Source organism: Ostrinia nubilalis, chromosome 12 (genome assembly GCF_963855985.1).
Source record: "Ostrinia nubilalis chromosome 12, ilOstNubi1.1, whole genome shotgun sequence".
Taxonomy (NCBI): domain Eukaryota; kingdom Metazoa; phylum Arthropoda; class Insecta; order Lepidoptera; family Crambidae; genus Ostrinia; species Ostrinia nubilalis.
Window position 1 is genome coordinate 12,806,965 of NC_087099.1, and position 22,711 is coordinate 12,829,675.

A 22,711-nucleotide genomic window follows, 5' to 3' on the forward strand; every position below is an offset into this window, starting at 1 on the left:
TTGATAAAAGGTACCAATATGTTTTCAGTGCCAATATTCTCGACGACTCGCCACGGTAACCCTGTGATGACACTGGGTCCGTACCGGTTCAACAAATGGACCCGCTGCAGGGGCCCGCAGGCGCGGTGGACTTGCGTCAAGAACCGTATATGTCGCGCTTACGTCATCACCATTGAAAACGTCATCATCAAAATGCAAAATAAGCACACACACTAGCAGGAATATATTTTCCTATTGATTAGCGTGTATGAAGGATAAGACCACAATGCTTAATCGTGTGTAATAAAACTCACATTATTTTCCAAGTAGACTTCTATTTTCTTCAGATACTCGTTACAGGTTCCAGGCACGTCTGTCCACGACAACGGCTCCAGCAAAAGTGATTCGATTCACCATGTTTTTATCCCTCCTCAATTTAGCAGCCGGTGTTGCCAATAAAAATATTTAAGTTTTAGCCTTGTTTCCACTAGGGGGCACTTTGTGCGCACTAGTGAAAACAAGGCTTTATTCCATCGACCGTAGTTTTTAAAATTTAGCACGGTGTTGCCAGTAATAAAAATATAAATATTCGTTCGGAAATAGATAATTTTAATGAAACCTAACACTCGTCCATCCTGACGCAGTGCATGTCCTCATGCACTGGCAAACCTAACACATGGCCAATCGAATCACCTAACAATGTTATGAATTATATTTATTATTTCAAAATGTACTAGTTATCAAATCATAATAGAACCTTGTAAACCCTCCTTCTTGCAAGTTACAACATCATAAGTCTTATTATCTTGCAAACCCTCCTTCTTGCAAGTTACAACATCATAAGTCTTATTATCTTGCAAACCCTCCTTCTTGCAAGTTACAATAAATAATTTACAAATGAATAGCTTGCAAACCCTCCTTCTTGCAAGATTCATTGTAACCAATGTCATTCAAAACAATAATAATTAAAACTGAATATCTTGCAAACCCTCCTTCTTGCAAGTTACAATAAATAATATCAAATTAACATCTTGCAAACCCTCCTTCTTGCAAGTTACAATAAATCATTAACACATGAACATCTTGCAAACCATCCTTCTTGCAAGTTTCATTGTAACTAATGTCATTTAAACCCAAGTTATTTAAAGCTGAATCCTCTTTCTCATGACTATTTCATCTTTACTTAAAATCAAACTATCCATTACTTGTTTTTATTTATTATAGTTTATTCATTAACTCAAGTAGCGACCTATATATTATTTATTTATTCATTATTTATTATCCAATCATGTTTACCTTATATGTAATGTAGTAGATATATGTATAACTTATTAATTCCACTAACAAAACAAATCTTTCATGCGTAACTAAATGTGCTCTCCAAACTTATTAAACGTAATTAAAACAACCCCTTTTTATTTAGAACTTGTAACAAGGTAAATGACTAAGAGCAAGAGCGCTACAAACAATAATTGTTACCTAGCACATATCTGCATAAACGTACAGAATTAGAAAACATGTTTACTATTATCAATTTGTAAAGTGGTCAATCAGTTAAGTACGCAATACAGCTTATCCGATTTAGTACGCTAATAATAAAGTAAAATCACCGGTGAGATGGAAATTATTAGTATGAATATTCTTGTTTATAATAAAATAATAAAAATTTAAGTTCATCACAAGTAAATAAATGATTCATTTCATTCATTTCATTTCAAATCTCCCCTTTCTTTTTATAATTATTTACATGTACAATAAAAACAATTACTTACATTAAGTACTATAAGTATACAATATATTAATAAACAAACTAATGATTACTTTCAGTGTCACTCGCTATAGAACTATTATCTTCAGCATCCTTATCCTCATTGCCCTCATTTACATCTAAAGCGGCTACGTGAACCCAGGGTAACATTCTATCAGCAGCGACGGTAGTCTGGCGTTTGTTCCTAGTACTGCTTAGACCAGGTATAGAAGCTAACCGATATCGATCGTTGCCTAACACAGTTACTACTCGGTAAGGTCCAATATAAGGAGACATCAGTTTTTTGCTCTTTCCGTCATTCGAGAAGCATGTTCGAGTAATTTTAACAAGTTCTCCCTCCTTATATATCCTAGCTGGACGTCGATTTTTATCATAAGCTTTTTTTTGTTTTTCCTGTTCCTCATCAATCCTATCTTTAACCGATTCCCGTATAGTTGTCAAATCCGTATTTTCACGAGTCTCATGCACAATCTCATTCATTCTAGGATCTAATTCAGAGTTCATACTTGGCCCAAACATAATCTCTGCCGGCGTCCTACCTGTAGTTTTCTGACGAGTGTTATTCATTCCCCATTGCACTCTACCTATTTTGTCATCCCAGACTTTCTCATCAAAGTTAAGATTCTGGGCAGTCAAAGAGCTAATAATAGTGCGATTGCACCGTTCCACTTGCCCGTTAGACCTCGGACTCGCAACCGCATTCAGAACATGTCGAATCCCCTTATCCAGACAAAATTTCTTAAAGGCGTGCGAAGTAAAACACGTTCCACGATCACTTATTATTCTGTCTGGATTACGAAACGTATAAAATATATCTTCGAGTACTCTGATTGCGGTTTGAGTCTTAGTATTACGGACAGGCCTGATAAATATGAATTTTGTAAAAGAGTCGACCACAACAAGGAGATATGAATTCCCTCTATTGGATCGCACAAAGGGTCCAAGGTGGTCTATATGTACAGTATGGAAAGGAACTTCTACTTTAGGTATAGTATGCAACTGTCCCTCATTCGTACTAACCTTTTTAGAATACGCACATTCTATACAAGCCTGAACGTACTTTTTGACGAATTTGGACATTTTGGGAAACCAGTATGTTTTCTTAATTCGTTCTAGAGTCTTCTCGATACCAAAATGTCCAATTTCGTCGTGATTCATACGACAAACTTGCCACCTTGCCCCTTTGGGCACCACCCAGCGCAAATCTGTTTTGTCCCCATTTACACACTTATATAGTTTATTGTCCCTAATCAGATAGTTGTCTTTTATATATTTTAGACCATCTATATCCATGTTAGAATCGATGATATTACGAATTCGATTAAGTTCAGAGTCTCCTAGTTGCAAAGTTTGAAGCCAGTCCTGACCCGTGATTTGCATGACGCTTGGATATGGATCTGTCTCTGTTGTCACATAAGAGTGTTCAGTGGGGTTACGAGACAACGCGTCCACATGAGCCATTTTGGTGCCTGCCCTATATTCAATGTTACATTGAAATTCTTGTAATAAGAGCCACCAACGGGCTATGCGTGGAATCAGATCACGCTTGGAAAATGTTGAGCGCAAAGCGCTACAGTCCGTAACTATTTTGAAGTTTTGCCCTAACAGATACACTCTGAATTTCTTTAGGGAGCACACCACAGCCAGCGTTTCCAACTCAAAAGCATGGAAGTTCTTTTCCTCTGGTGACGTTTGGCGGCTGTAATACGCCACGGGCTGAAAACTGTCACCATCACTAGACTTCTGTAACAGAATTCCACCTATACCAACCCTGCTGGCGTCAGTGTGTAATTCTGTCACAGCAGTTGGGTCAAAGATAGCTAGTATGGGCCTATGGACTAACCTATCCTTGAGAGTCTGAAACGCTGCCTGTTGGTCCTCAGTCCATACCCATTCTGCGTCCTTTTTAAGCAATTTGTTTAGGGGATGCGCTAGTGCGGCAAAATTGCGAATAAACTTCCTAAAGTAGCTTACTAGCCCTAAAAATTGGCGGACCGCGTGCACATTAGTGGGACATGGAAAATCAACTACGGATTGAATTTTCTTATCACCAGGTCGTATACCCTCTGAACTGATCTCATATCCTAAATAATTGATTTTGGTTTTAAGGAAATCGCACTTCGACAAATTTAATTTCAGATCTGCTTCCTCTATTAATCGTAGGACTCTCTCCAGTCTTTCCAAGCATTCATCCACACTTTTTCCGTATATTAAAATGTCGTCAATATAAGCAGTTGCTTCAGAAAATCTAGCTGACCCTAAAACTTTATTCATCATTCGTTGAAAAACCGCCGGCGCGTTTGCCAGCCCGAAAGGCATACGGTTAAATTCGTATTGCCCATCCGGGGTGACAAACGACGTCAGCTGTTTAGAGTCATCTGATAAAGGCACCTGATAATAGCCAGAAGACATGTCTAAAGATACGAAATATGCCTGTCCTGACAGCCTCGCAATCTCGTCTTCTATCACTGGCATTGGGTACCGTTCTTTCACAGTAATAGAGTTTAGCTGCCTATAGTCAACACACAACCTTTGTCGTCCATCTTTCTTTCGCACCAGAATAATAGGACTGGCATATTCCGAAACTGACTCTCGTACAATCCCTGCCTCTAACATTTCTCCAATCATTTCCCTAACCTGTTCACGTTCCTTGTGAGACAATCTATACGGTCGATATACTACGGGCCGCTTACTATTCAATTCTATGTGCATTTCGGTGATATTAGTGCACCCTAATTCTTTCAAAGATGACGCAAAACAATGTTCATATTCCCTCAATAGTTGTAGTAATTTTTGTTTGTGTTCGTCGCTAATTGTACTGCCTATATGAACCTGCTCGATGTCTATGACATTGTTTTGTGTTTGAGCGACATCATTAGTCACACGCGTAAGGCGTTTTACCACATTGACTTTAATACCCCTCCCGAATATAACCCCTTCGCGAAACTGACAACTCTTTGATACAGGAGTTATGTACACATAGAGCTTTCCTCCTCTTACTTCGTACACACCCCCATTGATCTTAAATTGTTGGGTGGGTTTCCCCACTATCCTAGTATTTAACAAGATGGTTCCATTTGTGATCGAGTTTGTACATGCCCTAACGGCAGCTGGACCATAAATATTGCTACTAGTCATGCTGTAAACTGTAATAGAGGTATTTTCCATGATATCGGTATTTGAGAATGGAAGCTCGGTGACTACGTTTGTGAACTTTAATTGTTGTGCGTCCTTATATACAACAATATGCGGCTGTTCAGTATAAGATTGTCCCACCAGCAACGGATAATCAAGTAATTTATCATCAACTAGGTGACATTTCACACGCGCATCCACACCATCAATGTTGACATTCACTTCAACACTACCTAACGACTGAATTATGTTATTGCCAAAACCCTTAAGCGGGGTAGAACAAGTATTGTCACACGACAACCCTAAAGTTGTTGCAATAGATTGTGAAAGTAACGTAACTTCACTGCCGAAGTCAATAAAAGATTTAAATGGGATGTCATTTACCCTACATTCCTTAATAAATTTTGAGTTGGTCCCTGACATTGAAATGCTCATTGTCTTGCGTGCGGGAACTACACTATCATTAGTACCAACGTGTTCAGATCTAATTGTACAATTATCTGACTTGTGACCTATTCTACGACATTTCGTACATTGAATTAGTGGTTTTGGACATTTTAAGTATGGGTGTCCATTTTCCTTGCAGTTAAAGCAGTATAACTGTGTATTATTGCCACTAGGCTTGATTGGGCGGAGAAGGGAGCTATTCCTCGAATCGTTAGATCTAGTTTTAAAGTTATTGCGGTCAAACGGTTGCTGGCTTTCTTTATTACTCATTAAGAATTGAAGTAACTGTTCGGGTTGCGTACAACGTAATGCATTAGCACTAGATCGCATAGTTTTATCGGTTAACCCATGTATAATACAGTCTACCGCTCGCTTGCCTTCAATGTCACACTGGTTTAACAGGGCCAACTTTTCATAAAAATATACTTCTAGGGGTTCATTGTACCTACTCTTTCTTTTCAGCATATCCTCCAAGGATTGGCCATAATTCTGTTCGAAAGGAAAAGCATTCAAAAGTTTTTGTTGCCACTCAGTCCAACTAAATAATATGGAATTTAAACTTTCGTACCACGTTTTAGCCAATCCTTGGAGTTTTTGCATCGCGAAATGAATTACTGTTTTTTCATCCCAGCCGTACACCGTAGCACACTCATTCACCTTCTTAAGCCAAATATCTATGCGTTGACTCTTTGAAGAAGGGTCAAAGTCTGGCAGAATATTTTTAGAGTGTATATTGTTACTATGCATCTGAGTGGGTAGGGTGGACGGCTGAGACTGATTCTTAACGTTACTAAGTGAATTTATCATATTAATCACGTCCCTAGCAGAAAAAGTTGGGCTTTCTGACCTTTTAGACTTCTGAGCTGGGGCGCCATCCTCGATGAATTCTCCGATGCGTGCCCGGCGAAACTCCGAGCTGCGCGACCGGCGGGTACCCCTGCGTGCGCGTCGCTCCTCACTTTCTCGTTCTCCCCGACGTTGCTGCTCACGATGATAGTTGCGGCCGCGGCTCTCCCTTTCCGATGCCATCCGGTGCAGCTGGCTCCGTTCTCTCCGTAATTGGTCCTCCAGGTCCCGTATGCGTTGACGTTCACGTTCTAGGTCTACATCCTTCTTAAGTAAACTTCTGTCACGTTCCGTACTTCTCAGTCGGCTTCGGCTGCGGTGGCTTCGGCTACGGTAGCCCCGGCTTCCTCGGCGAGTATGGCTGCGACTGCGTCGCATCGATTCTCGGCTACCACCAGCTGTTTGTTTTTCAGGCGTCTTCAAACGGCGCAGCGGTGGTAATTCATCATCGTGCGGCATTATTCTGAAACTCGAAAACGTAAGCTATGTATTTGTCCTTTATTAAATACTTGATATCCTGTTTTCTCGAAAACGGTGCGTCCTAGCGCAAAAATAACAAAATTTTGGCCCCCGTAGACCCCATACTGAGCACAGGTCTCATTATACAAGTTAACAAAAATGACCTTCGAATGACCTTTCAAGTTTTCTAAAAATTAAAACTGTAATAAATACCAATATTTAGTTTTAAAGTGTTATAAAATGCAAAAAGAAATGTTTTCAGCTACCTACGTAAGTAATTAAAGTGCAAAAATAAGAAATAAATAAAAAATACTGTAAGTGGGTACATGCCACTTCTGAAATGTAATAAAACTCACATTATTTTCCAAGTAGACTTCTATTTTCTTCAGATACTCGTTACAGGTTCCAGGCACGTCTGTCCACGACAACGGCTCCAGCAAAAGTGATTCGATTCACCATGTTTTTATCCCTCCTCAATTTAGCAGCCGGTGTTGCCAATAAAAATATTTAAGTTTTAGCCTTGTTTCCACTAGGGGGCACTTTGTGCGCACTAGTGAAAACAAGGCTTTATTCCATCGACCGTAGTTTTTAAAATTTAGCACGGTGTTGCCAGTAATAAAAATATAAATATTCGTTCGGAAATAGATAATTTTAATGAAACCTAACACGTGTGGCATGTATAAAAACGGCACAACTTTTACGTCTAGTTAATATGCTGTCTTAAGCACAGAATTATCGGACAACAATCAGGTTAGATGGCTGTATATAGAAAATGTTTGTACATATTTGGCTTTACATAGTTTTGGTCTTTATAGGCTTAGTTGTTTCTTTTTATGGGAATATGTTTATTTATAATGGGAGCTTAAGAAATGAAAATAAATACTGTCAAAGTAATAATGGAGATTTTACACTAGTACTCGTAGCTGTAGATGTAAGTAAGCTACATCGATGGCATTTTGTTTTGACTAAACATGATTTTAGTTGTAGTACTGCAGCAGAAATTGTATTGCTTTCAGAGGTGCGGTTCTCGACGACTCGCTTCGGCAATCCCGTGATGATAGTGGGCGAGTACCGCTTCAACAGGTGGAGTGGCAGCAACGGGCCGCAGGTGCGGTGGACTTGCGTGAAGAACCAGCGCGGCTGCCGCGCTACTATCACCACTATTGACAACGTCATCGTCAAAGCCAAGAACTATCATACACACTAGTTCCTCTATGGTTCAGAATTCCGTGTCAAGCTCGCTTCCACTTGCCTGATCATTACTCTTTATCAGATGAGGGCTGGCCAAGAGATTCGGTTCTGCCTAAGTCAAGATCACTTCCACCTACTGATCGTCACTCTTCATCCGATGAGATGTAGGCCAAGAGCTTCCTTGTTGTGGTGATAAGACCTAATACAGCCTTTTTGCGTAAGCGTGGTGCAGCATTTACAGCATAGATATTGTGTTAAAATAGGTAGCTAAAACGTCACTGCCGCTAGTATTGGCTTAAAAATAAAGTTAGTATTTTAAAAAACTAAGATATTTATCTTTTAATTGTATTATGTCTTTTTAGTAGATCAATTCATTCAGCTCTCTTTCCTATATTATATTAACGTTGTGTGTCGTGTGTTGTGTTATTTGTGTTATTCAGCTATTTATGCTGTTATTATAATTTTCTATTGAAATAGTATCAACAATATACAAACAAACTTGAATTACTTACAGAAGTAAATACATATTATATAAAAAAATATCGTGCTATATATTAATTAAATGTATGTACTTAAAATTTCAGTATTACCTTTACATCAGTAATTATAATAATTATTGTTTTTAAAAGCTATGTACTTTCGGAAGTTTTTTTAATATAAACGAATATACTCTTGATGTTTGTGTGTTTTAATTTCGATGTTTTAATAAATTGCATTTGTGTACTGTGTTGTTGTTTTGTTATTTACATGTTTATATTATTATGTAAGCACTACCATTGGCATTTCTTCATCACTAACATCACTAATAGACGTTCAGTGGTCCACTCATAATTTTGCATAATTCTTACATGTCCCTACGTTTTCTTTGTCAGAGTTATTGTTAAATTCCATTATTGTTTTCAGCAAATGAAATGAGAGAAAATGAAATTGGAGAAAATTGTACTATAGAATATGAAACTGGAGAAAATGAAACTGAGGACAATGAAACTGAGGACAATGAAACTGAGGACAATGAAACTGAGGTCTTAGAGGCGGTGTTTACGACGTCCCGTTATGGCAAACCGGTGATCCAGATCGGGAACTACCGGTTCAACAAGTGGTCCGGGAGTAAAGGTCGCCGCGCTCGATGGGTGTGCGTCAAGACCTGCTATGGCTGCCGCGCCAAGATCATCACCATGGATGACGAGATTGTCAACTTGTCCGATTCTCATAACCATTAGTTTATAAAAAAATATTGTTAGTGTGTTAAGCCTTTCTTCAGATTATTGAAGCTTGAGTAGGTTAATTTTAATAATTATATTGAACTAGCTTTCTGCCCGCGGCTTCGCCCGCGTGGAATTTTGTCTGTCACAGAAAAACTTTATCGCGCGCGTCCCTGTTTCAAAAACCGGGATAAAAACTATCCTATGTCCATTCCCGGGACTCAAACTATGTCCCTGCCAAATTTCATCGAAATCGGTTGCGAAGTTTAAGCGGGAAAGCGTAACAGACAGACAGACAGACAGAGTTACTTTCGCATTTATAATATTAGTTGGGATTATGCCCGTTTTCACCATCAATCCCTAATTTTTAAGTGACTCCTATAGTTACACATAACAGGAAATTTGTTTCCATAGGGGTCACTTAAAAATTGGGGATTGATGGTGAAAACGGGCCTTAGTCACTCAATTGCAAAAACTTAAATCTCTTTTAAATATCAGTTACATTTGATTCAATATTATTACAAATTAGTCACGTTGTCGTTAGTGACAATGTTACCAGTGTTCAATAATTCCGGACAGCCAGCTTAAGGACTCTACACACCAAGCCCGACGTCCAGTCCGGGGGTTTGGTGTCGGCGGCTTTATTTCAAAAGAATCAAGTCGACGACTTTTACTTTCTATGAGTTTTGGTAACATATCAATGTCGGTGGGTCGGCGGGTTTGATGTGTAGACAGCATTAGATAATGATGCCAATTTTTCCGTTCAAACCTGATATTTTATGGAAAGCGAATGTACAAATTCAATTTGTGCATTCGTCTTTCCCATAAGAATTTATTATCCAATAATGTTACGTTGTATTCTTTAGATTTAACATTAATTTAGATCTTTTTTTAAAGTTGATTTTTGATTTAAGCGGTTCAGCATGCTATTACAACGCCCAGTGATTCTCTTTAGTGAAAAAGTTTGTGAAAATATTACGATTCAGTGATGAACTGCAATTGCTGCAAACTTGTTCAAGTGTCATGTATTTTTTTTTAATTAACAGAGGTGGAATTGTGTAAAGCAATCGTAATCATTTGACAGTTCATAATGTACGATTATTCTGTCCACAATTCCACCTCAGATCTTGTGGGTTAACAGGTTTAATTAGTATTCTTTTAAGGATTAGTTAGATTACGAAATTGTGTTTGTAGGAATATTACCTTATCTAAAATTGATGTCTATTTAAAGATTTTAACTAAAATAGAGATTTGAGTGCTTGGTTTATTTCTTTCTTGACTTGAATTATGATTCGATTTGTAATCGACCCTGTATTCAAAAGGTTACGAAAGTGATTGGATATTTTTATATTTGATAATGTCAATGAATTTGTTCTAAACTTAATTCTTTTTTTATCTTTACCGTTTAGTTATACCTGCAGAATTGTGTTGCTTTCATAATAAAATAAAATCTGAATTAGATCGTTTGTTTCACTTAAAATTAATAACTGATTGTGATAATGTTATTTATAAACGGAATATGATTCCTGAAAATAAAATCAACACTTAGGTAAGTATGTGGAAATAAGTACTTCAAGCAAGAAAGGAATCAAAAATAAATAATTTCTTTGTCAACAATTTATCGAACTACGTGACAATTTCAGATGCAGTATACACGGTGTCCACCCGTGGGAACCCATTGATTCAGATAGGTCCGTATCGGTTCAGCAAGTGGAGCGGCAGCAAGGGGTCCAAGACCAGATGGATCTGCACCAAGGACCACGGCGGCTGCCGGTCGAAGATCATCACCATAGGCGAGACCATCGTCAAGTATGACCGCGTACATAACCACTAACCTTCGGCTTTTATACATCAAGGGGCTAAGCTACCGCCGACCGATCATATCAATGATAGGATAGCGGATAGAGACACTGTTTGTGACTAGCGTTGCCATCCGTCCAGGTTTTCCCGGATTTGTCCTAGTTTAGAGGGCGTCTTGGGTGCGTCCGACCGGGGTTTCATTTATAGTCCGGGTTTAAAATATTAGTGGTCTTAGGCCGATGCCGGGCGATGCTACCAAGTTTAAAAAAAAAACATGTTGACATGTTCGGGTTCTGAGCTCTAAAATCCCGAATTTTACCGCGTCTTGTCCTAGTTGCCAAATTTTAGAGACGGCAACCCTTTTGTGACCACTGTGCCTTTTTTGGCCACTTAAGATGGATTTACTCACTATCACAGTACCTATTTTGATACAGGGTACGCTACACTACTAAACATCTGCGCTTAGGTACGTTGGAAAACTTCTGGAAAACTGGAGCAATCTACACTTATTAGACGTACTTACGTCGGGTAGAGCAATTCGTTAAATCGTTCAAATGTACTTCATGATCTTTCTTATCGGGCTGATTGTCGAACTTGACATGCTAGTTTTATTGTCGAGTGGTAATCGTAAAGCTTTATTGAATTTTTATATGTAAAGTAATACATTTGTTGATTATTATCTATTTTGTAGTATTTATTTATGGTATGAAATAATACAAACCATCATTATCTTTTCAATGGCAGCAGTTTTAAATTATACATCCTTTTTTTCGATCCGTGATCAAAGAAATATCTCTGTATTTCCTTCGGGAAACCAGTGATTACGATCGGATTACTTTTTTGCCCACAAGTGCAATAAAGGCTCTCGGGCCCGATGGCTGTGCGGGAACCCCAGTATCGCTGCAAGGCTCGGATCATCACGGTGAACAGTAGTCGTAGTTAGTAAATTTATTTTGCAATTACATACCTATTGTATGTATGTTATGTTTTTACTCTCACAGGCCTTTCGTAACTGAGGACCGGTATAAATTGTCAAATAAAAAAATAAAATACAATTTCGTTTATCTCTACCTGTTGACAGTTTTAATAGAAATGAAATGACGTCATAATTTAGGACTGTGTCATATGTTGAAAAAAAGTAGGTACCTAATGTAAATACATATCAATTTCTATACCAATCTCGCTTTGATACGTATCAGGAATATTTTAAGAACTGTCTATATTCCGCAGAGCCCAGATTCACTACTTCCCGGTTTGGAAAACCGGTGATCGAAATCGGCAAATACCGGTTTAATAAAAAGAGTGATTGCAAGGGTCCACGGGCGAGGTGGGTGTGCACCAGAACTCATCGCAATTGCTCCGCGAAGATACTCACGATAAATGATACAATTATCTCTATTAATAATGTTCATAACCATTAAAATTTAAACGTTTTCGTGAGTTTTCTAATTTCAACCTTTGCATCTCAAAATGTCAATCAATCAATCATCTTTTATTTTTATGCTTTGCTTAGATCAAACTTTTATGATGCTTGCTTTTTCCAGATACCGTTATTTACGGCGTGTCACGGTGCGGAAAACCAGTGATTGAAATCGGTCGGTACCGGTATAATAAAAAGGACCGCCCTAAAGGCCCGCGGGCTCGCTGGCATTGCGTTAAGGAGCGCTCCAACCAGTGCCGAGCCAAGCTTATCACTATCGATGACGTCATCATTAAATACGAAAACGAACATAATCACTAAATCACTATTAAAACTCGGTCGTTGTTCAATTGTTCGTGGCACAAATGCGTTTTTAAATAAAATTAATTGGTTACAAACATGACATTCCAAAAAATTAAAAACATATTAGTACGATAAATAAAAGTTAAAATTAAAATCCAAACTCGTATGTTATAAAAATACTTATACAGGAGCACTATGTTATTAAATCATACATTTTAATTCGAAAATTGTGTAGGTATTTTTAGGTCCATTTCGCTTTAATATTTTGCAGATGATTCAAATCGGCAAATACTAAGTACTTTTTATTAAAAAGACGTCTTGCAAATGTCCACGAGCTAGATGGTCATGCGACAAAAAACAAGACAAAAGCCGCGCGAAGATACATTCGAAGAATGTTTGAACAATTTTGTGCATTGATAGTAAAAACTATTATAAAAAATTTGAAAATTTGCATGAGTTTTGTAATTTTAATCATTGTGACTCTGCTAACTCTACTCTAAATACGTTATTATTTTTATTCCTCGCCTAGATCCAAGAATGGTGTTTCGTTTTTCCAGGTCCCATATTTTCCGTGTCTCGGTGCGGAAAACCGGTAATTCAGATAGGTCATCACCGGTATAATAGAAAGGACTGCCCTAAAGGCCCGCGGGCGCGCTGGTATTGCGTGAAGGAGCGGTACAAGCAGTGCCGAGCCAAGCTCATCACCGTCGATGACGTCATTGTTAAATACGAAAACGAACATAGCCATGACTGAACTTTGACCTATTCTTACAGACATTTTATAAAAATGCTAGATAAAGCGTTTATTTATATTCGTTGTCGGCTCCCGGGCTAGATCTTTTTAATGTTGAGATTAGTTGATTTTCTGTTAGAGGTTGATAAAATGGTTGATAATTTTGTTCGAAATCTGAGATGCAGTGGCTACTGTTCTTGCGTAATATTTACTTACTAATATTTAATATGAAATTAAAAAAATCTGTAATTGAGGTCTGAACATTCGTAAGTTTCATATCGCCAAAATCATACAACAGTAAATGATTTACGTTAGGTTTAGGTTTTTTAAATGTTAATTAATCAAAGACATACAAAGTTAAGTAATAATACAGTTGAATGTTGTTGATATATTTTTTAATAAAAATATTTAGGTGTATGTAACTGCAACGTCCTTATTTACTTTGTTGTTACTTTTCTATGCTATTATACGATTCTACAGATCAACGCTCTTGGTTTTCATTGGTACATTCCTCGACTTCCACACAGTCCACTCCATAACAAAGGTAATTTTATTTGGACAGCACGTCAAACTATAAAATACTTATGAATATTGGAGCTATTGGGAATCTTTCATGTGCAGCTAACTTTATCACTTACAACAATATCTATATTTGGCGTTCATCGTCATCATCATTATCATTTCAGCCAGACCTATGTTACTGCTGAACATAGATCTCCCCCAAAGAATTCGATATTGGCCGGTTGGTGGCGGCCTGCATCTAGCGCCTTCCAGCTACCTTTATGAAGTTCTCCGTCCGCCTTTATTCGGTCCACCTTAATTTACACCTTTACGTACTCTTACATGTATTTCAGACGCGATATTCTTAGAGTCCCGCACCGGGCGTCCTGTGATCCAAATAGGACGGTACCGGTTCAACATGTGGAGCGGGAGCCAGGGTCCCCGAGCCCGCTGGATCTGTGTGAAAGTCCACTCCGGCTGCTCTGCCACCCTGGTGACCGTTGACAACGTGATAGTCAAGCAGAAGCCGCATAATCATTGAGGTCGTGTTACAATATGACCAGATATGAAGTCCAAGGGTTTCTATCCGGTCCGGTACTGGAAGTGCATGTGTTGACGAGCTGTATTCTACACGGTCTGACGACGAACCGGCCTGGGTTCGCACGGCGATGTCAATTAGTAGAATCTCCTTCAATTCTATAGTATTCTTAGCATTTTTGGAAGCCAATTCGGACATTGCAATTAAAATAATCAAAACCAGAAAAACCATTGAGTTTCTATTACAAATGACTAGTGCCTCTGACAACAATCTGAGACGTAATGCGCAATGTGATGACACATAGCTTCTTACAGACTATGCAAAAATGTACCCTAATTTTTCCATTATAGGTATCGTATTTACTACGTCAAGATATGGCAAGCCCAAGCTAATGTTCGACGGCCACAGCTACAACAGGTACCACCGGCAGGGCCGCTGGCGGGACAGGACTCGATGGGTCTGCACCAGAACCAGCAATGGCTGTAAAGTGACCGTCATCACCGTGCATAATAACGTCATCAATGTAAAAGGCAATCATAATCACGAATGAAGAATAAGATGGGCATCGGACTACTAGGCAACTAAAAGAGATTTTTATGGAGAACAAAGTTAGCAAGATTTGAATTTCATGAACTAGTTGTTGCGACAGAAAGACCAGATTAAATTGTTTCTCCATAAAACTGGTTAAGTCTTATAACAAGAGTTAAAGCAAGACGAAGAAAATAAAGCTTTAAAGTATGTAACTTCGGGCGTTTTATTCATTGGATAACATACACTCGACATCAAATAAATCGCACCTCCCGCGACAAGCACTTTCAAACGTATGCATCCCCACTTCCCACCAATATTGGCACCATTAAAAAGCCTAGTTCTAAACTTCATTTCATTAAAGGAAAGGTTTTTACCCCAAAAATGTGTCTTTAGAAGGATCCAGAGTCACTTCTTCGAAAAATAGGTAGTTACGCTTGAGCCAACTTTTATGGCTATAAAACTGTTAAGTTAGGATTAATCGCTATCCATCTGTTAAAGAGGACACGTGTGATCATTATTTGGTTTTATAACCATAAAATTTGGTCTAATTGATCCCAGAGGTGAGCCCAAAGTGAAGACTTTTTTCAAGTCACATTTATGGTATATATTAATCACTTATTAAGAAATTAAATGTGTTTTTCTTTAAGGATATTTGTTGGGCTTTCAAATAACACCAATATTGTTGGGGCACAATGATTGTGTCAGAAGAAAATCTTTTAAGTTCGCGTCGCGGAAGGTGCGGTTTATTTGATGTTGAGTATATAAACTTCAGTTGATGTTATATGTGAATGCAATTCCCCGCTGTACTTTTATGTCTGTTGTGGCCTGTTTCTTTTTGCTTGTGCATTCGATTTATGTATCATTTTATTTGCAATAATTTAATTTACCTTTAATTTAAACTTTAGGGATGACTTTTTTTGTGCCGCAATTAGATTTCGTAAATAAATACAAACTGTCGTTAAAAAAAAATCAAAAATATTTATTCAGTTTAGACCACAAGTGGCACTTATGAACGTCAAATATATAAAAAAAAGGTAGCCCTTATGGGGCACTTTATATGTCTCCTTATCTTTTAGCGTTTCCCTGGGTTGTCAAAAAGCGATCGCTTTCGAAAAGAAACGGCATTCTTTTACGTTTCTCTTTTGTGCGGTGTACAATAAAGTGCATCTAACGTTTATTTTATTATTTTCCAGATGAAATAGTATTCACCACGTCAAGGTATGGCAAGCCGGTCCTCCTGATCGGCGGTCGGAGGTTCAACCGCTACCACAAGTGTAACTCCGCTCGTGTGCGCTGGGTCTGCACCAGGACCTCGACAGGCTGCAAGGCCACAGTCCTCACTTTCGATAACAAGATTATTCAGATCTGTAATCCACACAATCACTGCTAAAGCTATTGATCACTCTTATTAAGATAGCAGGAAGGCGATGGATGAAGACAGCTACCAACCGCCTAAGTCAGGAAATCATTGGCGCTTATGTTCAGTACCTAGTGGATGTTATTTGTATGTATTTATCGATCTAAAATTAAAATATTCTACATTTTATTTGTACCTAGTTTATTCCTGTGTGTCATGATGCCCCTTATTGACTTTAGTAATTTCAGTAGACTATGACTATACTAATAAATAATGTCTATTTTTTAGCTATCTAACTAATTTAAAAAACAAAGCAATTATTGTCAAGAGTTATCTATTATATCTAGTCCTTGTAATCGCCGATTATACTATTTTACATGTTTATTTCCAGAAAATTTGCCTTATTTCACGACATCCAAATTCGGGAAGCCTGTCCTACAAATGGGCATGCACAGGTATAATCGGCACTCTCAATACAAGGGGCCTAAGGTCAGATGGGTGTGCACCAGGATCGCTTCTGGGTGCAAGGCATACGTCACTACGCTATTTGATAAGATCATCAGTATAAATCATGGCCATAGTCACAAATAATGAAATAATATAACCATTAACAATACAATCTACATTAACAAATAGAGCCAAAAAAGTATTATTTGTATCGCATTTTTAGTTTTTTCTTATATTTATTACACAACATGTACCTACTAAAATTATATGGATTTTTTTTCCTAAACCCGCAAACTCCTTTCAAATGAAGTATTGAATGTAGCTATAAATGAATAATAATAAATAAATATCCTTGGACAGCTCCCGCGGCGCGCCTCTATGCGTTATGGAAACCTTCAGGATTGAATTGAAAATCAATCTATTTAGGTATTTGTTTTATTAAAGGTGAAAATATGTACAAGTACCGACACCAATGGTGTGCCATTACTCGAAAGAAGATGTGTGAGATAATATTCACAAGCAAATTGAAATTTATGAACAGCAAATTTCAAGCACTGATCAATTTTGTCGCTCGTGAAACTAATTGTCCTGATGATTTGCTGCCGAAGTTAAAGAAAGAATTGGCAAGTTTTAGACGACAATTCACACTAAAGTGGACTAAGTATAACAGGCATCGAAATTCAGTAGAAAACAAAGGAAAAAATTGGCTGAACGGATATTGTGTGTTTAGGCAACACCAAGAACGTGGAAACAAAGACGAAACTTCTTAATTTTTTGATCCACAATAATAATAAACAAGGTTATTTTTATTCTGTTCTTTAATTGTTGTTTTATTTTTATCATAAAGATCTGGTATTTATAAAAAGTAAATTGAAGCTGTTAAATCAATGCCTAGTTCCTAGTTCCTATATTTTATGCGTAATTAGAATAAATTGTAGAAGTGATAAGTAAAATTGTTGATGTTAATCAATTGCAGAAGTCGAAATTGAATTTACAACATCGATGTTTGGGAATCCACTGCTTCGATATGGCCCATACAAAGGACAATGTTCGTTCTCCATACATTGTTCGCCTAAAGAACCAACAATTTTGACATATTACTACCCGAAAGCGAAATAATACGATTCTGTGTGTAAGAACAATGATTCCTGATGGACACTTGCCATAAAATTAATGATTAAGAATATTAAATCACAGCGATTTTATAATATGTCGTTTATGACAACATGGCGTCTAATGTATTGTGTGAATGTATGAACACCGATTCGCGAAAAATGTTTTGTATTGTCGTCACGCCGAGTCGCAGCCAAATAGTATAAAATAATAGAACAAGTTTTAGAAATACAACTCGGCATTCCACTTTTACAATATGCCCACATATTGCACGTAAATAAACAACATGAATCGTAGGTTGTTTCCACCCTTGTCATCTGACACATGAAATAAACTCCTATTGTATTATAGATATCGAAGCCGAATCGTATATAATAATAGAATGGGTTTTGGAGATCACTCGGGGTTCCACTTTTATAAAATACCTACATATTACATAAAAATACCACGAATCATGAGTTTTCTTTTCACCATTTACATCTGACACGAGATAACAAACTCCTATCTCCATGACTACCATCGTAGTCTATGCCAAAGACTACAATATTTTAAGCAAGAAGTTTCAAACCTTAGCGGCTACGGTAACCCCTGGGCCACATACATCATGATAACATTCGGTCGACACCGGAACGAAGTCTTGCGATTATGCAAAAAAGCATCGTATTCTAGTGCGGCTATATCACGTTCAACCGGGGTTTTAATTCGACTAAAGTCCTGACTAAAGACTGGAAGAAAATACGCCGCATTGTATGAGCACTTCGTGTTCGTTAAAGCGGCTTCAGATCTAGAGCCCACATAGTTTTCTTTCCAATAATATCCGCAAGTAGCGCTGCATGATCTTTACAACAAAAACGGCAATAGTTATTAAGGTGCCAAAATTATATGATTACTTTGGCACGGTATTATACACGTTCGAAGATTTGTCATTTTCATTCATTTCTTCATCATCATCATCATTTCAGCCACAGGACGTCCACTACTGAACATAGGCCTCCCCCAATGACTTCCACATCGCACGGTTGGTAGCGGCCTGCATCCAGCGCCTTCCCGCTACCTTTATCAGGTCGTCGGTCCACCTTGTGGTGGGTTGACATTGCAGAATATGACTTTTGATAGGTTCATCATAGAATTCGGCGGGGATATCCTCACGGAGGAAGTTCGTAAAAGGGCGGAACAAGATCTTATAATAATGCAAGGCCGAAGCTGTTACGCGCGTGCTCATACGTGTAATCCGGCGAGTATGCAATAAATAGTAATGTCTGGTAAATAGTGGTAATACGTATCGTTCGTTCGTTCGTTTCAGCCGAAAAGACGTCCACTGCTGGACAAAGGCCTCCCCCAAGGATTTCCACGAAGACCGATCCTGCACCGCTCGCATACAGGCACCTCCCGCGACCTTCACCAGATCGTCGGTCCACCTAGTGGGAGGCCTGCCCACGCTACGTCTTTCGGCTCGTGGTCGCCACTCAAGAACTTTCCTGCCCCAGCGGCCATCAGCTCTACGAGCTATGTGCCCCGCCCCGTCTATGTCTGTATGCGCTACGATTACAGGGTATCATTTTGCATAGTCGCAAGACTTCACTCCGCTGCTGTCAAATCAATGTCGCATAATGTTATCGCAATGTGTGTGGCCCTTGGCCAAATCACAGAAGCCTATGCGAAGAAAGAGCACTTGAATGACAATAAAAATCAGGGTTACCATTTTATAAGATTTCCTCACTATTGAGGGTAACAAAGTAACATTAATAATCTAGCCATTAATTACATTTATTACCTATACGAGAAAGTAAAGCAACATGCGGTTTTATTTTAATTTGTAAAATATTAAACCCCTCATATTTGTAACAGTTTGTTCCAAGTTTAGTTTTACTGTTTTGTTAACAGTATTGCTGTTTCAGCTGTCACTGTGAAGCTTTGGGAAAATAAATAAATAGAAAAAATATTAACATAAATATTTATTTAAGTTTTTATGTTCATTATCATAATATGCCAATTTAAGTTACACTGTGTGACAGTCTTTGACACTAAACAAACTCTTCAGCTTAATAATACCTACCTACAGGGCGTTTTTATAGTTACTCTTGCTGATGAAACAAGAAGGGTTGATTCTACTACTGAAATACAACTACTTTTCTTACAGGACCAATATCAAATTCTCAAAAAAATTCACATCCTCGTGATGGTGATAATTTCTATGGAGAGGTTTTTTTATATTCGGTCTCTTGGGATAAGTTATTCCATTTGAGCAGTAGAATTAATCCTTTTTATTCGATCACATATAAAAACAACACAAGTGTTTAGGAAAACTTCTTCTTTGGTATGGTATCACTACGGAGTTATAATGTCGGCAACTCTGTATCACTGACTTGTAACTTTCAAACAGCATGAATAATAAGGGCACCACATTGGTTTTCTTTCTGAAAAAAGGCTTTCAGTTTTAGTACTAACCCTTTAGCACTATTTCATTAAAATAAAAATACAATAAACGCACAGAAGACTGAAATTGAGTCAACTGACGTGACATTTATAATTTGTTGACATTATGACAGTTTGACAAGACTAGGGATTGAAAAAGTTTTAATTGAAAAAGTAAAATGACAATTTATTAAAACGATTCACATGGATATAATCGATTAAAAATATTTATAAAATGTTCTGATACTTGCCTGTAGCGATTATCCAATCCTGGTTTCTACTGAAAAACTACCTCGTGGCAAGATTTTAATAAAATAATAAAATCTTTATCTTCTCTTTCACAATCTATAAAAGTTCATTTGGTCTATTATTATACATGTGCTATGAATGAGGGTTTTCGCGATTGAAAAATCCGCGAGATGGCAATACGTAGACGCGAGGTCCAAATGCTGCATGATTGGTGGATATCTGTCAATGTCATGTCAAAAATAACCAATCATGCAGCATTTGGACCTCACGTCTACGTATTGCCATCTGGCGGATTTTTCAATCGCGAAAACCCTCATTGGCATAGATTATGAGAGACTGGCAACTATACTAGGTTGATATCAGGTGATCCGTCTGCTCATTTGCCTCCTGTCACATAAAAAAAATATATAGGTATGTTTCTCACACTTCAACTGGCATTGGATTCAACATCGGATTCTGACACTTTTACAGTTATGATACCATGAATATCAGTTTATGGTCCTAATTATTTTTATTTTATTTACGACCTTCGACCAGTTGGATACTTTAGATATCTTCTTGTAATAGTGTCAAACTGTCAATATCTTTTTAGCTTTTAACGCAAATCTAGTCTTCAAAGCAGTTTAATCGATTTATTTTATTTTCAAAATCGATATTTTATTGTCTATGATGGCCGCAGGAACATCACTATACATGGACTCCCAGCAATAAAGTACGGTAATGCCTCGTACAGATTTTATCGGCAAAAATTATGGAACTTGATAGGTTTTAGACCATGCCACGCACCAAAACGTCCGGAAGTTGTAATAGTATTATAGAATAAACGTTAAAAGACTTATTTATTTAATTTTTCAATGCTTAAGTGTCCATTAGAATGAAAGGGTGCTTAATGTATTAAAAAAAATAGAAAATAATTATGATGGGTTAATGTTTTTGGGCGGTTTTTTAGGCGGTTTCTGACAATGTCCTTTTGCAGAATACAGAAGAATGCTCCAGGGCCTAAAATAAGATGGCAGTGCAACAGGGTGGCGAGCAAGGGGTGCCGTGCGAGGATCATCACCTTTGAAGAAACTATTATAAAGATAGCCGGTTGTCATAACCATGAACCCTAAGGGCCCTTTCCTACTGCAATCCAGATTCGCTGGACCCTGTAATGGATCCCGCAAAACTAGATTATCGTTGAACACACCAGCGTGTTTGAAGTTTGAATGGATCGGTTTTTTGCGGGACCCTGCAAATGGGATGTTCGTGTGAATGTTAATATTAACATACGTAAACTATTAAACGGAATCTTGAAAAAGAAAAACAGTTCCTGCAAAAAACGGAACGAGTCCTTATAAGTCGTGGTTTTGTAAGAATACTGATCAATGATTTATAATACCCCTTATTGGAAAAGCCTTTATTATTTGCTTCTCTTTTTCTACAAGAATATCTATGTAGAGTTTGTAGTGTGTCTAATAATCTTGACTTAAAACACTGTTTCTGGTTACTATCAGTCTTTTCGGTTTTCTTTCACCGGATAGGTATATGGTCTCAGTCTTAGCTGTGTATTTTATATTTAAGCTTCTTTACACATCATTGTATTTTGTCATATATTATAATATTGTCACGACATTTATAGTTGTTTGTTTGTCATAAAAAATGTGTTTGTTTATAACTTTAAGTAGGTAGTCGGGGGTTTGTAGATGCTTTATAATTTCTAGTTTAAACTGTCCATTGGTAATTTATTGCAGATAACGAAATTATTTTCACTACGTCACGATTCGGGAACCCGGTTCTGCAATGCGGCAAGTTCCGGTTCAACAAGAGGGCTCGGTACAGAGGGCCGAGGGTCAGATGGGTGTGCACTAAAATAGCAACGGGTTGCAAAGCATTTATTTACACTGTGAATGAAACTATAGTTACCGCAAATAATATGCACAGCCATGATTGAAAGATAGCGTTTGGAAATGCAAGGATATATGCAATGTTTTTAGACAACCTACTTATTTGTCATGTATTACATTGATAAGACTTATACTTCTTTGTATTAATTTACTAAAAAGAGTTTTTTTTTTAAATTAATTGCAGTAAGCCAGCGGTCTTACAGATGTCTTAAAATTTCTAGTTTAAATCATCTTTAGTAATTTGTTGCAGATAACGACATTATTTTCACTACGTCACGATTTGGGAACCCGGTTCTGCAATGCGGCAAGTTCCGGTTCAACAAGAACGCACGGTACAGAGGGCCGAAGGTCAGATGGGTGTGCACTAAAGTAGCAACGGGTTGCAAAGCAA

At 37.8% G+C, this 22,711-nt stretch overlaps 1 protein-coding gene across 36 annotated transcripts in view; it reads left to right on the top strand.

Moving 5' to 3' along the window:
• LOC135076983 (modifier of mdg4-like) overlaps positions 1-22,711 on the top strand; it is a 351,682-nt gene that overhangs the window by 92,563 nt on the left and 236,408 nt on the right. Inside the window, exon 5 of one of the 36 annotated variants that reach the window (XM_063971534.1) lies at positions 8,729-10,488. The exons of the other annotated variants lie outside the window; for them this stretch is intronic. Coding sequence (XP_063827604.1) covers positions 8,729-9,045 — 317 coding nt within the window. The 3' untranslated portion in view covers positions 9,046-10,488. Of the gene's footprint in view, positions 1-8,728; positions 10,489-22,711 lie in introns of those variants that run through there. 36 annotated transcript variants of the gene reach the window in all.